At 39.9% G+C, this 17,989-nt stretch overlaps 1 protein-coding gene across 1 annotated transcript; it reads right to left on the reverse strand.

The window, feature by feature from the left end:
* Nucleotides 1–1,269: 1,269 nt before the first annotated feature.
* Nucleotides 1,270–11,712, reverse strand: pygma (phosphorylase, glycogen, muscle A). Its single transcript, XM_079237441.1, has 20 exons — nucleotides 11,389–11,712; nucleotides 9,456–9,557; nucleotides 9,287–9,365; nucleotides 9,065–9,168; nucleotides 8,712–8,843; nucleotides 8,495–8,606; nucleotides 8,319–8,401; nucleotides 6,210–6,353; nucleotides 5,901–5,993; nucleotides 5,558–5,704; nucleotides 4,828–4,991; nucleotides 4,497–4,611; nucleotides 3,970–4,071; nucleotides 3,483–3,630; nucleotides 3,247–3,305; nucleotides 3,012–3,153; nucleotides 2,639–2,846; nucleotides 2,246–2,380; nucleotides 1,942–2,008; nucleotides 1,270–1,772 (listed from the first exon to the last, which is right to left on the reverse strand). The coding sequence occupies exons 1-20, from the start codon at nucleotides 11,629–11,631 to the stop codon at nucleotides 1,623–1,625; spliced, it is 2,529 nt and encodes an 842-aa protein (XP_079093567.1). The 5' UTR covers nucleotides 11,632–11,712; the 3' UTR covers nucleotides 1,270–1,622.
* Nucleotides 11,713–17,989: the final 6,277 nt, after the last annotated feature.

Here is a 17,989-nt window from a genome sequence, read left to right on the forward strand (position 1 = left end):
GGGTATGTGTACGTGGGTATGCTCACCCTAACCCTGGCTACGCCCGAATGATGGGACGAGTTGTTGCTGTGTTGCTTAGGTAACCGTTGCGGCTGGAGGTAAAGTATTGATTTATTTTATCACTCTAAGAATAAATCCTTTTTCTTTGGGGGATTCTGCGGGCGCAGATGTCAGCATCACTACCCCTTGCATATCCTAATTCAGGATGGACTCCAATCGCCAAAGACTTTGCACAATTTGATAGTTGCACAATTTGATTGTTTGCAATGGTAATAAATTCTGGTTAAAACTCGGTGACTAGTCTCTCCTGATTGAAATGAAGCTCAAGCGCAAGTTCAGTAAGGAAGACATTATTTACCCGCTGGTTCATTCAGGAGCCAGTCTGTAGGCTCACAGCGATGACTCCATCAGCTGATTGGGGGGCGTGTATGTTGAATGAACCAGCCTGGCACAGCAATTCCCTAAACCAATCACAGCGTTGTTGTCTAACTTGTAATAGTTTCTCCGCAGGGCTGTCAGTTGTCATTTCAGCTCTAACCGATGCGACCCTCCGCCACCCCGGGCACCGCCAGTCAGCAGTCGGTCCTGCTTTATTCATCGACGGGTACAGCAACTCTAGTCTTCTTCTTCTTCTTCACCACCACCAGTGTCTGGACTCCAGGGGGGGATTCTGCGGATGCAGATGTCAGCATCACTACCCCTTGCTTATCCTAATTCAGGATGGAGTCCAATCGCCAAAGACTTTGCACAATTTGATTGTTGCACAATTTGATTGTTTGCAATTGTAATAAATTATGGTTAAAACTCGATAACCAGTCTCTCCTGATTGAACTATTTTTACCTGATGCGGTTCAGTTTTCGGGTGAGGTTTTTTCTGTTTATAATTCTATTTCTTTTTTCACTGTTTCTCAAACCTGATTCTGGGATCTGTACTCTGCAGAGACACAGTCCTGAAATTCACTGTCACACTATATGTCATAAACCCAGTTAAGGGCAAATATAAGGGCTCGCTTCTCAGTTTCTCATTGGATTTGTTGGCAGCATTGGCAAAATCAATCAGTTCCACCTAATACAACGTTTACTGTTGATTATCAAAGTGTGTTGACAGGGTGTGATGCTTGAACATACAATTATGACCCAACGATAGTTACCCTTGCAAGAAAATTAAATATGTGCACATTTATTTAAGATTTGATGATACTTAAATAAATTACCTGGAAATATCTGTTTTTCCCAGAAATAGGATCTGATCAGTTGGAAGAAGTCACCCAGGCTTAAGATAGATTTTATTCAGAATGGGTCTGAGCAGAAATACAAGATTTTGTATTTTTCAATAAAAAATATCACTGATAAATTCACAAAGCTCACCACAAAGCTCTTGTATCCACTGTAACCTGGTTATTGTGAATCTGCAGGTGTGAAGAATGTAAACTCAACCAGAGCCAAGAGATTGTGTAAAACACAAGGCAGTAATACAGGAAGCATTAAATACTAATCCCTTTTGGATGCAGGTTTGTGGGGCCTTCTACCAGACGCACATGATCCACCATGTAGCTTCTTTTGGTGTTCGTGTTGCGATACAAGCGGGGAAAGTTGGGGAGTGGTGCCGTCATGTGGACAGTTTATTGCTTGTCATCAGGGGGAGGGAGGACCTCAAGTGAGGGTTCCACGCCCCAGATCTCACGAGCATACTGGGCGATGGTGCGATCACTGGAGAACTTGCCACATCCTGCAATGTTGTAGATCACCTTCTTGGTCCATTCCTTGGGGTCCTGATGTGAGAATGAAAATTATTGATTAAGTAATCAATCATATGATATTAATATGATCAGTAATTAAAGAGATTCCAAGGTTATAATTGTAATATACCCATACTAATTAAAATCCTACTATGAATGCTTTAGGAATGGTGTGGTTTATGTAGCTTTTTAAGGAACATACCTTGTAAAGAGCATTGACTTTCTCCTGGCATTTTATATATTCTTCATAATCAGCGAAGACCTTATATCTGTGCAGGAAAAAAATGCAATTATCTCAGATATGTAGGTCAGTGCAAATGCATATGGTGTGAACATGTGCATGTGTGTATTCTTACATCTACTGAATGCTGGTGTGCATGCAAAAGACTGTAAGTTGTTGTATCTCTTTCATTTAATGCGCCAGCATGCAAGTTTATACACGTTCTTATTTGTATGTGTATACGCGTGTGTGTGCCTCAGGCTGGTAATGTTAGATGTGTCTTTACCTGTCATGATGCATCAGCATGTTGACAATTTCTTTAAACAGGTCAGGCTGCTTTGGGCTAAAGAAGCCTCCAGCAATCTGGTCAATAGCTTGTTTCAGCTCAGGCAGCTGGTTGTAGTACTCATGAGCGTTGTATCTAAGCGGGACCAGAAAATAATCAAAAAAACAGAAGCACAGGGAAGAACCTTTTTCATCCCCTTAGCTCACGCTCAAATTACTTTTGAGTTAGTAGAAAACATTGTTTTGCTTGACAGCACTCCAACAGGACACATGTGTGGTGGAGAAGTAATAGCATATGGTGGTGGGATTTTATGAGCTACAGAACAAAATATGTTGGAGGTACACGTGGAGAATGTAGATACAAAGTCTGGACTGATGATGGTTCCTTCCTTACCCTTTCTTGTCAAGTGCGTCAACGTCATCCACCAACATTCCGAAGATGAAAAGGTTGCCGTCGCCGGCCTCCTCAGCCATCTCAACATTTGCTCCGTCCATGGTACCGATGGTTAGAGCCCCGTTCAACATGAACTTCATGTTGCCGGTGCCAGAGGCCTCTGTGCCAGCTGTGGAAATCTGCTCCGACAGGTCAGATGCGGGGATAACTGAAAGACACAAGTAGAGAGTTGATGACTCCAATAAATATGTTTGTGTTTTATGCTGCGTATCAAAATGTCCTGATTGGGGTCATTTGCAGATAAAGAAAAGGACAGGATGACAAGCTTGAGAGGGGGCAAAACACGGGAATAGGGCTGTGATGTGGGAATTACCTCTCTCTGCCAGTGTGACTCTGTAGTTCTCCAAAAAGATGACTTTGAGGCGATCTCCGACCACAGGATCGTTGTTGACCACCTCACCAATAGCTGTGATCAGACGGATAATCATCTTGGCAGTGTGATATCCAGGAGCCGCCTGATTGAAAGGAACAGTTGGAGAAAGATGAATTTAACATGAGTTGTGAGGGTGGGTCCGTTTTTTTAAAGCATGCCGTTAAACTATACAAACCTTTCCTCCAATCATCACAGTTCTTGGAGTCCACTGCTTGTTGGGCTCCTTCTTTATGCCTGGCGCAAATATGAAAAGATTACAGGACTGGGTTGTGTGTGTTTTTGTCTGACACACACACACACACACACACACACACACACACACACTCTCTGCCCTGAAATGATCTTAAAACTCACAGTATTTGAATTGGACAATAAAATGTGTCAGGCAGCATATTTTGAATGTGCACTTACGGTTGTAGTAGGTGATGATGTGCAGACAGTTGAGCAGCTGTCTCTTGTATTCGTGGATTCTCTTGACTTGAAGGTCGAACATGGAGTTGGGGTTGATCTTCACCTTGTAGTGCTCCTCCAAGTGAACAGCAAACTTCAACTTGTTTTCCTACTTTATCAAAACATTGACTTCATTACAAAAAGGACAGCAAGTTCAACATTCTAAATGCTATCAGATATTAACATTAAAAAAGAAAACAACATATGTTATGTGTCAAAGAAGACAAACTCCTTGACTCTCATATATGCTGATAAGCTGTTCTTGGATCACAGATCTCTGCAAGTTGCCTGATAGAAGTCCAGTATATCATTGAATAATCTCTGCATGTTATAATTAAGGCAATAATAATTTGAAGATTTGTGCTATTGCCAGCGATTATAAAGCCAGATCATCTATTCACAATTATCTCCAAACTAACTGCAAACTGAGGATGAAATAGTACTTCACCTGCTTCACTTTGGCAACATCACGAATGAAAGCCTCGTCATTAACAAAATTGCGGAGCACCTTCAGCTGGTCGAGGTCACGAATGAAGTCCTCACCGATTCTCTGTTAACAACAATGGAAAATAAGCAAATCAAAGATAGATAAGCCACGGTGACAGCCCCCCATACATATATATATAGATATAGATATAGATATCTATATATCTATATATAGATATCTATATACATATATATACATATATATGTATATAGATATCTATATATACATATATATATGTATATATATATATATGTATACATATATATATGTATATATATATAGATATAGAATGTATATATCTGTTTATACGGTCTCATCATATTATCCACGACATTGCACTGCACCATAACTGCTTCTTTTGCACTCTGGATAGATGCAAACTACATTTCGTTGTCACAGTACTTGTACTATGTATAATGACAATAAAGTGGAATCTGAATCTGAACAGTGTTGTTTGTGTGACTTTTGCACGTTAAAACACAGCTGACCTCGGCGATGACTTCAGCCAGCCCAGGGTTGCACATGACTAGCCAGCGGCGAGGAGTGATGCCGTTGGTCTTGTTTTGGAACTTATCTGGCTCCATTTCATAGAAGTCCTTGAAACTGCAGGCAGAGTGAAGCGTCACATATATCAGAACACACACAGACACACACACACAGACACACACACACACACACACAGAATGCAGCAGCCCATGAAAGCATAGAGGCTGGGGATTTATGAAACAGATACTACAACTCTACACATACATGTACTGTATTTAGGTTATTTACCACTTCAGAGTATTACAGGAAAAAATATTGATTTAGCGGACATACACAGTAGCTTTGAGGATGTCAGAGTGGATACGGGCCACTCCGTTGACAGCATGGGAACCCACAATGCACAAATGAGCCATGTTGATCCTCTTCTGTCCGCTTTCCTCAATGAGGGACATGCGGCTAAGACGATCATTATCACCAGGGAACTTGGCAGCAACTCTCTAGAAAATTTCAAAAGAACATGAGGCAAAAATTGTTGTTTGTAGATTTATATTGTCATAATTGTCAACATTGCCAATCCAAAATAATAAAACAGATGTGATGATGAAAAGCTCATAAAGACATGTTGTTCTTTGACTTCCGACATTTAGGCCCTCATGCTAATATGTGGTCATTCATTATCATTTATTACAGTGGCAAGAATACTTTGCAAGATATCTATTCATAATCATAATGTAATATCTGAATTTGAATTATTGTGCTTCTTTTTTTCTGCCTTCCTAGTCTCACGTATTTTTTGTTTCATATTGTTTTAACATTTTACTCTGTAATGGTCCCACTTTAAAAGTAGTCCTTGATCGCACCGAGCTTTGACATCATCACACTTCCCTAACTTGAACCTTGTTTTCAACCATGAAAGTGCAGAGCTTATATCACTGCGAGACTTTATTACTATGAAGCTTAGCCACAGACAATATTGACGTATGCGATCCCTCTGCTGCCATAAATATGCATTCTATGCCGTGCATTATGGAAATGAAAACATGTTGCAATGTGCAGTACTAACCTCCAGGTGGCGACGGTTGATCTCATAGACAATTTCCAGGTGGCGAGGCAGCAGATGAGCAAACAGGTCGACCGGCCAGCGCTCCAGAGCTTCAGGAAGGACGGTGTGATTGGTGTAGGCACAGCTGCGCACGCAGATGTCCCAAGCCTGAACCCCAGCAAAAGGAAATACATATCAATATTTTACTATTATATACAATTTATTTTGTAATGGTGGTGGTAAGTAGTTTATGTCCCAATCAAAAACACTGCAACATGAAGCAAAGCCACAGAAGTAAGTTCTAAATAAAGAGATGAAGCCGTGAAGCATGAAGCTCTGTTGGTACAGTGTTGCTCTTCCTCACCATGTCCCATTGGAGTTTCTCCTCATCAACCAGAACCCTCATCAGCTCGGGAATAGTCATGGCTGGGTGAGTGTCATTCAGCTGGATGGCGACCTGAATATGCAACAAATAAAAACATGTCAACGCAGAATTAGAATATGGCATGACATGCATTGAACTGTTAATTTCAATAAGATACTATGAAAGCCACCTACAACCTGTTTATTTAACACACTGACAGAGGCAATTCAAGAAAAGCAGAGAGAACATCGGATGGGGAATCTTTTCATTTTTGACAGAAAGTATTATGTTGAGGTTTTTTCGCTTCACCTTGTCAGGCAGTTTGCTGAAGTCTGTGCGAACAATCTCCCTGGAGCCAAACTTAGAGACCTTGAAACGACGGATGATGTCTTGCAGGGTGGCAGACACCACAAAGTATTCCTGCTTCAGACGGAGCTCCTTTCCTTCAAAGAACTGAGGAAAAAGACACACATCTGTTCTGTTCCGGTTCTGCAGGCAAACATGAATCATTTGTTGTATTCATTAAACATAGCATTTTGCATATTTGTGACGTGGTATTAAATGGACAACTTAAATATGTCAATATTTATGAAATGATCACCCAAACTAAAGGTAACAAGAAAGAAGTAGCACAGCAGTGGCTCTGTGTCTAAAATATAGTGTTTTTTAACATTCAATTGTAATCACTTTTGTATAACATCCCCCATAGTATACAGTTGCAGGTGTTGCATCCGTGTATTGTGTAAATTTAAAGCTTCTCCCATCTTTTTTTCACATTTATTAAGCTACCAAAGTAGAGGTGACCACAGAAGTGTTGAAGACAGTGTTTTCTTTGTCAATGATAAATATATAGGTGTTAAAAGAAGCGGCTAAGCTATTACCTTGCCCCACCTATTGGCAACAGAAAAAATTGTGATTTTAGTGATATTGTGATAAAGAAATGATTATATTTCTGGATTAAGGCATGACATAAAAACCCTTTGTTGGTGTAATTTACCATTGTTTACAATGTCTGGTCAGTTTCCAGATACAGTATAGGCTCGTAGAGTTTTAAAGTGGGATTTTAATTGCATTTGGCTCGAGATCGAGGCCAGTAATTGGGGACAGCCTCACGCTCATCAATATGTCAAGTGCCTCGAGTGTGGGAAAACAACAATGAGCATGGCCAAAGCTTTGCCTTGCAATTAATGTGGATGGCACCATAGAGAAGATAGAGATGGTACAGGCCTGATGGCCGGTTGCCCCGCTCCAATTTGATTGGCTGTTTGCCAAGTAGCTCACTGTTTATGTCATTTTATCGTAGTGGCAGTAACTGTAACTGTGGTCAACATGAACAATGTGGATGAGCTGCAACAGGACAAATTTAAAAGTCTGTTTCTTGAAAGACAAACTTGTGACTAAACTCCTCGGTGACCATCAGCCCAGAGACATTGTTGTAAACCAAACTGCTGGTAAATATGATCAGAATAAACATGCCGTGGCTCCCCAGGAAAACGGGTATCGGAGGGGATGGTATCAGGCCAAGGACAGGCTTTAAGGATCTCAAGCATCTTTCTGAGAGGATAATTGTTACCAAACATGCAAGTAGCACGACAGCAAATACGAACAGTGAGTTGAGCACAGTAACAACAAGTGGAGGAGAACAGGTACAGGTATGTGCTTAGTCACCTGCAATCACCTGTGGAAGTGAGGGAGTTGTGAAAGAACTGCAAAGTTACTACCCCAACATTTTGTCCCCATAAAAACGTTCAGAATTGTAACAATTGGTCTGTTAAAATAAATAAATAATGACAAATTAACTAATATGTTGCAAACCCTGATATGAAATCTCTAATGATATTCACATGAAATTGGTGAAAGTGGAACCTTTCTGATTTTCAATGATTGAGATTGTTGTTGTTGTTGGTGTTAAACTACTGAAATAGTTGCAATGAATGTATCAGGGAATCCACTAATTTGCTCAGTTTAAAAATAAATAATGTTAATGTTAAATTGTAACACTGACTGGATTGAATTTAAACAAAGCTGTGATGTCGGGTCCACCACGGCTTCTGCTCTTACTTGCACAGACATAAATTACCAGACCTGACATAAGTGGTAGCTGGAGCTGGATGGTTATCTCCAAAAGCCTTTAGGGAGTCGGCACATGGTGGGCAGCTCTTTGCTGACTATAAAAGACAGCTTCAGAGGAAGCTGAAAGAGCACACGGTGGCTCTAGCTGCAGACAAAGGACACTAGTCGGGGTCCAAATTATGGAAATCCATCTGAGTTAAGATGAGCCATGCAGTCATCCAGGTGCCATACCGTCTACAGCTCCCATAACGTTTAAGATTTCTTATTTCTTATAATCAGTTTCCATGTTCACCCTTGTGCCGTTCTGATGAATTAAAAGGTACAATAGTCATGTTTTTCACCTACATTATCGTTGGGATACAGCACGCGGGAGATGTTCTCAGCCAAGTTTCTGTCCAAAACAGCCTGAATGTAGCCACCAACATTGACTGTAAGGGGAAGAAGACATACACTCCATTCATTCAAGCTCTTTTGACAGCTGTTGAATGATTGAAAACATTTTAACACTGGCAGACACCTACAGTCTTTAAGGTTAAACTCGCAAGGAGCCTTCGCTGACCATAGTCTCATGGTGTTGACAACGTTGTTTCTGTAGCCAGGGATCGGGGTGTCATATGGCAAAGCCAGCACTACCTGTCAACACCAACACAGGACAAGACCCAAATCAATAAATCACCTCACTTCAGAAAGCCTCAATAACAATTCCTGATTATTTTTTTCTTTAAATAATGTGTTTACCTGAGTGTCAACCCATTTGACACCATCGGCGTGATGCTCGGTTCTGCCATAGAAATGCACTGGACGCATGTACTCAGGGCGTGCTTTCTCCCAGGGGTTGCCAAAGCGCAGCCAATCGTCAGCCTCCTCAACCTGGGTAATGACAGACATTCATAATGAAGGGAAAAACACTCATTAGTGGCTTTTGAGCTGAGCCAGACAGAAAATAATCATGAACATCAGGACATGATAATAGTGATGAAAACAGATCCAGTAGGTGATTTAAGGTGAGAAGAAACATAAGCAGCTATTTTTGCCCACTGAAACCAGACTAAAAAGTTTTACATCCGTTTTTATTTTTCTTCATTTCTAACCTGCCAGCCGTTGACAATTTTTTGATTGAAGATACCAAATTCATAGCGAATACCATAACCATAGGCAGCCAGACCTAGTGAGGCCATGGAGTCCAGGAAACAGGCTGAAAACCAGAGATAGCACATGAAAGAAAAAAAAGAATCAACATCTGACAGGCTCTTATATAAAACAATGCATTATTTAAGTTTGTTGGCAGGGGTAAAAAGTGAAAAGATGCTCACCAGCAAGACGCCCCAGGCCACCATTTCCCAAACCAGCGTCTTCCTCCATGTCTTCCAGTTCCTCCATGTCCAGACCCAACTACAGGACAACAGAACACATCATGGACTAATGAGATGATGCCCCTTTTACAGTTGAAAGAGGGGAATAGACAGAGAGTCTTTGTCTCACCTGGTACATGGCCTCATCGCAGGCGTTCTCCAGCGCCAGGTTCACCATGGTGTTTTGGAGGGTGCGGCCCATGTAGAACTCAAGGGAGATGTAGTACACGCGCTACAGTTTGGGAAGAAGGGGAGAAATAAACAAACTGAATAAACATTGAGTGTCATTGTCTGATTAGGATTACAGCAAGGTCTCCACGGGAGCATGATGGGTACAAATCTGTGAAATCATATGCCAATAGTCACAATAACATCCACCCCAGAAGTTTAATTATTTCGCTTCATGGTTTGGAGTGCATGGAAATATGCCACCTGAGCCTGTGGTTAGCCTTTGCCATTTAGTTTTTTTTTTCCTTCTCCTCTGACATGGAGGGGGCGGGCACAGGCTGAGGAGAGGAGATGAGAGAAGGGAAGGGGCTGGGGGACAGATTGCTTTGGGTGTTACATAACACCAAAATGTTGGCCCGGGCAAAAATAGCTCCTGTAGAGGTCGCTGTAAAGGTCAGCCTAAGCCTGATACCCTTTCACTACGAAGTTCAAGTCAAGAGTGAACTGGTACAGATAGATGTGTCGAATAATAAGGTCCAAAACTGACAGAGCCATAATACTGAGTAGCTACCTGTATCTATTGAACTATATACAACTATATATATATATATGTATATATATATATATATATATATATATATATATATATATATATATATATATAGACTTATCAATTGTTTTACCCCCGATAATGCATATTAGCATTGTCAACAATAAAGTTGCTGTAACAGTGACTTTGTAGTACACCATCTTACATGCAACACAAAACTCCAGCGTGAACTTGGATGTCCACCCTCCTCAATGTTTCGGTTTAGACCTTTAAGGGATTCACCTTTGACCTTTCAGTCTAGAGCACCAGAACAAGATGATACAGGTCATCCCCCCAACATCTAATTAGACAGTATCTGAAAACTAGCTTAATGTGAGAAGTAAATTACTCCCTACTGAGATCAATACGTACGGGCTTTGGAACTTAAACTAGAGAACAGTAACCCTGCGGAGTAATCCGAGAGGAAAGGGGACATTTTCTTCCCATGTTAAAAAAGGAAAAATCATCCTCTTTATTCAATTTTTAATAATCTTACAAGGAAATGTTTCTCCTGCTAAGTAGATAAAATGTTTACTCTGTCTCTAAAACCTCTAGTGAGATATTTTCAAGGAATAATGTGGTGTGGCTTGCAATTTTTTTCTCTGCTTTATTCTACTGACGTAAGCTTCCTATTGTTGTTTTAAGGTTTTGTTCTGTTAACAACACTGCACTGGCTGAGAAATAGCTTCTCTGATAGACTATATGACTGCTTATATGAACTCTGATGCCCTTCCAGGCATGTGCTCATATGACACAAGTAAGGGATATGTGCTTTATGGTCAGACAGGATGGGAACTGAAGGTCATGGAGAGGTTTAATGTTTCAACACACTGTAAGAACGGTAGCATACCAGCAGAGTGCTAAGCAGCCCTGATGAAGTTTAAATGCCATGACCTTACACTGACTTCAGGCTGCTGGGAGTACAGTGGAAGAATATAAATCTCTCGTTCTTATGAAAATGATTAATGGCGTTTTGTTTAATGTGTGCAAAATGTGCAGAAGTTATTTCATGACGCGGTATAAGATTCAAGTTATGGCACAGAGTGGCCTGGGTTTACTGAGCAGGCAATTAGTGCAGAAACAGACTTTCTTCCATGTCCTGAAGGTGTGAACCAGTTTCTTAGATGACATATAGTTGCCTGTGTTCCCCTGTACCGTGTATGTGAGGCAAACGATACTAAATGTAGTTTTTATTTTACTTATTTACTGTTTATGCCATTTTTTGTCATTAAAAGAATAGCACACCTTTTAAGTAAATTATTAAATCAGTATACTCTATATAAATCTTGGTGCTGTTGTGACTTACTTTGGGGTCTTTCTCATAGTAGTGCTGCTGGGTTCTGATCCACCTGCCAATCAAGTGCTCCCGCACAGTGTGGGCGAGAGCAAAGAAGTAATCCCTTCTGGTCGCCACATTTCTGTCTTTGACCAGTGTAAAGTGGAGATGTCTGTTGAAATCTTGCTTCAACGCTGAAATGTTTTCAACGCCGGCGAGGCCTCGCACTGAAATCTGTTTCTTTCTGTCATGGTCAGACAAAGGTTTAGACATGGTGGCACTAGTTGTGGCAGCTTAGGGCTCTGACTCTGGCAGAAGGTGAACAGTAACACACGCCACCAGGCCCAGACACAGCAAGAGAGGCGCCCACACCCGAGCTCAGGTTCAGCATTTTAAAGGCACAGCTATGAATATTAAGGAGAGGGTGGAGCAGATTGTATATATTAGGTAAAGGGCGGGGCATACGTTGAGGATAGAGGTTGTAACTTTTCAATTATGTGACACATGATTAACTAAGGGGCCCATCTTGGATCCAAAATATAAGGTTGGCCTTGGCAGCACTACATGGCAACCCAAAAGGATGATGTCTTTTACAGTGCATATATATATAATAACTTTTCAGCTTTCTTTTTTGATTCACACTGGTTAAAACCAATAAATCACTGATCATTATCAGTCAACCTGATCAAGCAGTACAAACAATTTGAATATTCCCATTTAGAAAATGCCTTTTCTCTTTGTATTCTGGGTAATGCTTGTATTTTACTATGCAATACTCTCGTGACACGATTTATTTTCATCGTTAAAATAATAACATGACTTAGAAACTGATTATTATCTTTTTCTAGTTGTATTTTTAATTATATAATTACTCCACTGCCCACATGTGGAAAGAATTTTCTGATATTGTACAAAGGAACATATGCTGGTGACAATATTTGGCAGCTACAGTGGCTAAACTATTTTTCTCCCCATATTTGGCAGAGGGTGCCATGGACAGCAGATGGTTACGATACATTAGATTTATTTTGTTGCACCTAAAAAGCAAAGCACTGCAAAAATCTGTTAATTCTCATATTGTAGGATGCAGTATATTTATAAATTGCTGCATCGGGGGGAGGTTACAGGGCTTATGTTGTTTTAACAATCCACATTGGATAAGGTGCCACATATCTGACACCCCAAGGTGCCACTGATCTGACACCCCAACAGCAGTATTGCAACGTTTAACATGTCCTTGCTACTGTATTCATAAGTACTGTAAGCAGCGGTACTAGTTATAAACCAGCGATCCAGAGTCTATGTAGATCACATCTGTTCAAGAGCCAGGAGCAATAACAGACACAAAAGCAGCTGCAGCATAGCTACTAAAACTCGCTCTATTCTCAGTTATCACTCTGGCCAAACTATCATGAAGTCTTGACCTTCTATAAATAGCAACTCTGACCCAGTCCCAAAGGCCATGATATTTGAAAGGCATATCTTGTTAATGTCAGCAAGAGCCAGCAGACAACACTATATTACTATGAGTGGGACCGCAGCAGAAGGGAGAAGGCAGTGTTTGCTGAGCTGTTCTCAGTGGGACGCAGAGCATGCTTATCATTATCTTGTTAAAAGGGGGGTTCTGCCTTTGGAGGGAAATTGGTTAAAAGCTGGATGAAAGAGTGACTGTTACTTTAATGTCGAGATGTACTAGATTGCGTTGCATTTTTGGATATATGTAGACAGGAAAAGTACTGAGAGCAACATCATCACATCGTTCTAGCCATTTGCCACTCTGTTGCATGATTAGAAAATATACAAAAAAAAAAGGGAAGAATGTATAAAAATGCTACTGTCAAACACCACAACAGCTTAATAGAAATCAAATTGCCTGTGGTGGTTGGCATTGCTTAATGGCCCTTTCTGCATCATTTGAAGATATTTTTTTAGAACTTACACATTATATAAATGCTGTCTACACCATTTCCTGTTATGTTGCTTTTAATATTCCTGCATGCCAAATGACCCCCAGAACAGAGGAACCATCACACAACACATGACAGAGATTGAAGCTGGCATGGCCCCGATTTGTCCATTATGATGAGCAAATTATGTTCTTACATGTCTACTGGGTGTTCTGTCAAATGGTACATCAAGCATTTCAAGACCACACTGAGTGAATGCACTGCCTGATGGAAACCGTGAAGGGAAAAAAACAATATTCTTGATGTGAAGGCAAGTTTTCAACAACAAATGGAGTTGTTAGGACAGCCCAGTCACTGAACCATGTACACGTGCCAGCACAATGTGACCAGTTCTTTCTTTTTTTAAAATATTTTTATTGTCCATCTACAGTATCTGTCTTTTTAGTTAACAGTTATGTGTGATCTCTTCATCAAATGATCAAGAAGACGCATGGAAATTTAATTAATTTAGATTTTAAATTTACTCCGAAGAGAATATGAAGTCAATTAACTATGATGTTAATGAATGCTCTGATTGCCCAACAGTAACCACAGTTATTAAGGCGCCTGTGTTGCCAGGCATACATTAGAAAAGGGTGTAGATGCATGGCAACTGATTGACAGTGGCTTATCGGAGGGTGCTGCAAACTGGGATTTAAATAATGTCTCACACTTTTTCTTGGCCTAAACATGCATGTTGATTTTTCATCACTCTGTAATGCACTATAAATATAGGCTGACACTATACAGTATGTGCAAGCATAGCAGGGAGTAAAATTGGAAAGGAAAAAGATCCTTTTGCTTTGCTTTGCTTTGATGTTGACATTTAAGATTTGGTGTGGAGTTTCCAAATATATAATAATTTTCATAGCAAGAATCGTTTAGCTCTGATCCGCTGCTCACGTCATTGCTATTTGAGTGTAGTGAACATATGTTTCATACAACTACATTCAAAATGTTGAGTTCAAACGTGTATCATGTCAACTGATCTGGATCATTTATTAATGTTAGGCATATATGTAATTTTAAAAACACATTTGGACATATTTTTGAGGATCTTATCTATTGATCAGGTCTGTTTTAGGCACTGAACAACAAAGCCTGGGGAAATTTTGTTTTTTTCTCAATACTGTATTGTACTGACAGTAAAGCAAACCCTCCCTTCACACAGTTGTAAATGTATCTGAAAGCTGTCACACAGAATAAGGTGTTACATTTGCAGGTGCAAGCTACGTCTGGCACCTCCATGTCCAACAGCATGTTGCACTGCATCCTTTTCATAAGCATTCGATTTTGTTTTATTGATCTCTTTTTTCCTTATTTTTTCCTCCCTCAGTTTCTTAGTATTTTTCCATTTGCCAGCTAATGAATACAGCTTTTTCCAGGCTAAGAAATGAGCGTGAAAAGATTGATGTGAGATTCGATAATTAACAAGTAAAAATAGGTAGCACAGGGCATGTGGTTCATGGAAAATGAGCCAACACATATTGAACAAGGTCAGATGAATATTCAGATTGTGTTCCAGTTAAATGTCCCTTTTTTGTTTGAATGTTTTTTCACATTCAATGAAAACCATCGGCTGCTGTCCAAACATATACTGTGCAGCAGCTAAGCAGCCAAATAATGGCATCTCGTGTTGATGGCTGTAATTCTCCCTTGCTTTTATTCACACATTGACTACCAGACATCCTCATTGTTACGCTCAGCCTGTTGGTGGGAAAGCTGTTTCTTCTCCTTTGCCTGATGGAAATGAGCATCTTTGTTTACATCTCACCAAAAATTATGGACTTAAGGTATTACACCTACTACTTGGCACACATTCATTTCTACACATGAGGCTACAACAAGCGATTGTTAATCAGCCTCCGTGTTTTCCTATTATGTTGTATTGCATTTAATCTAGTTACATAGTTCAAATATGTATGTAAAATCAATTAAATGTCATGGACCGTGAAAATATTTATCTGGAGTTTCCCTGCAATGATTTCTAATAGTGACAGAGAAAATAAGAATGATTGTTTTTAATCTATGATGGTGGAAAAAGGCATTTAATTCCATCCACACTGAGCATTTCTGTTGTGTAGAGTAAAACGGGTGTTGGGTTTGCAGAATACCAATCAATGATTTGCATTGTATTTCCTGATGGCAATGAATCACAGCCGGTTCACAGGGACATTGTTATGTTGGAGTGTTTTACTCGGGTCAAACGCTATATTTGGTCTCTCTGTGAACCTGTCAACATGGGGCCAACACAGGAGGAATACTGTCACCTGCTGGTAAATGTGGTAACGTCACATTGGAAACCACCACCTTTGTTGTGTATTAAAGGGGTACTGCACATGCTTGTTTAAGCTGTAAACTAAATGATATGACTGCACTTTGATGAAACGCATCAATGCTAGTGTTAATATTGACATTTCTTACCAAATGTATAACAAAATCTGCGTTTCATAGGTTGAAAATGGCTAAAAACAGCATCTATTGATTTTGCTAATACTTTAAAACAAAGCACAATAATTTATGTGATTGATTACTACACCACATTCAAAAGATACAAATGGTATGAATGATACTGCACATTTGTATAACTTAAAACTTGATTTGAGACACAAATCCAACACCAACATAAATAACTCATCAATATTTCATTCATGGTCACTGATGAATCAATATTGCAAGCTATTGCAAAGCAATTTATATAAAACACAGATTAGCTTTTCGTCAGTTGGGTACTCTGCTGACTTCATGTTATCTGGTTTGTTATGCATATGAACTGAGTAATTGTACTGAGCAAACGGGTTGAACTGCACAACAGAGTGTATCACATGAACGGCACAAGCCACAAAAATGTTGTGATCTGGTGGATGAGTTGTTTTTTGGACACAACAAGAATAGCTCGCAGTTTGCTGCTGAATCCCAAGAGCATGTTCAACAATATGCATTATTTACTTCAGTCCCGAGGGCTGAAGGTTGCTCAATATCCTAATGCAATTGTGGATATGTATCGCTTTGCACAACAGAAGAGCACCTCTATTTCCTCATGTGGGCCGCAGAGCTTCACTCTGACTTAGACCAGAACAGAAATCCATAATTGCCTCAGACAGGTCACTAAAACACTCATACAACTGTTTGGTAAGGTCTTCTGGGGCAGAAATACCACTGATGTTGACAATAAAAGCATGTTTTGGACAGCGTATGATTGTGTCCCAAAAGGAAGGGATAAACAAATGTACTACATTCAAGTAAAACACACTTGTCAGTTCTACTTTTATTCCCTTTTCGTGTGTTGGTGATTTGTTCACTAGTTCTGCATTGCAGGTTTTGTCAAAAAACACAAAATCACCAAAGGCCTAATTATGGACCAATAAGACGAAGGGTCTGAGCTTACACACAGCGTAAAGCAGTGCAGAACACAACTGAACTGTCGTTGCAAGTTTCAGACTGGTGCAGTTGTCTCTTTACCGCCCCCCTTGTGTAAAGTATTTGTGTTCATTGCTAAAGGGGATCACCAAAGTTGTCCCAAATAACCCTCTGGGAAACATTAACCACATTTCAAAGCAATCCATTCAGTTTAAATATTTCACTCAAAAAACCCAAAAGCCATCCTGCTGGTGGCACTAGAGGAAAATTAAAGAAATTCAGTGGGATTCATCTGCTGAAGACTTAGAATATCTGCACAAACTTTCAACTTATCCAATAGTTGCTGAGATATTTCCGTCCAAACCGAAGTGGTGGACCAGCCAATCGGCAGACTGTCATCCTGACATGGCCGTCCATAGAGCTGCACCGCAAGTGTGGCAAGAAATGAGGTGCCTGAGACTGCCTCACTTTTAAATGAAGATACATTTTACTGATTCATTACTGTGCATTGTTCTAAATAACAACTTAAAATAAAAAAGAGAGTATGATGCGTGTATGATTTAGCCACATTAATACAGGATGTCAGCTTTTTAATGCGTAACACAATTTCCCCGCAACATACATATAAAGTATATGTGTGATGATTATGATCTAGTTGCAACAAAGTTGTTGGCAGCTTAACAATTTGCAGATGCCTTAGTGTCAGAAGTGTGACATTGATTTCTCTTTTAGACTCTGATAACATTTGTGTTGTGAAAAGGAACATTCAAAATGGTAATTTAAGTCAAGCTTACAGCTCATAGAATGTACTGTACAATAACTGAAAAACATATGTATGTTAGTCAAACCATGCCAAATTGTAATACAGAGCCAACAGTCACAGCTGAATCATCATTCAGATATTGTAATGCAAGAGAGGCTGAAGGTTTAAGATGACCACGATGAAGACAGGAAATTCATAACCACTCGACCTCTGCTAAGTAGAAGCAGCAAACCATCCATGGACATTTAACCTCTAAAATGTATATTAACTTCACTCTTCAGTGGAGGGTTTCAATCAATCAGCCCTTTGATGAGGACATTGTTTGGATTTCAGTGCACCATCTCTGTTATGTGACTGGCAGGCAGATGCTTTTAGTTCAGAAAATGGCTTGCGTTGATGAGCTAAATGTCTGGGTTTCAGTTATACCATGAAGATTTGTGTTGTTAATACAACTTATACATATGTGCCACTAAATATTGTTTAAATATTTCTATTCATGCAAAAAAATCATACAATGTGCTCTTTTATATCATACTAGAATGAAAACTCTGTCATAAATTCC

This window comes from Taurulus bubalis (genome assembly GCF_910589615.1).
Source record: "Taurulus bubalis genome assembly, chromosome: 2".
Lineage (NCBI taxonomy): Eukaryota > Metazoa > Chordata > Actinopteri > Perciformes > Cottidae > Taurulus > Taurulus bubalis.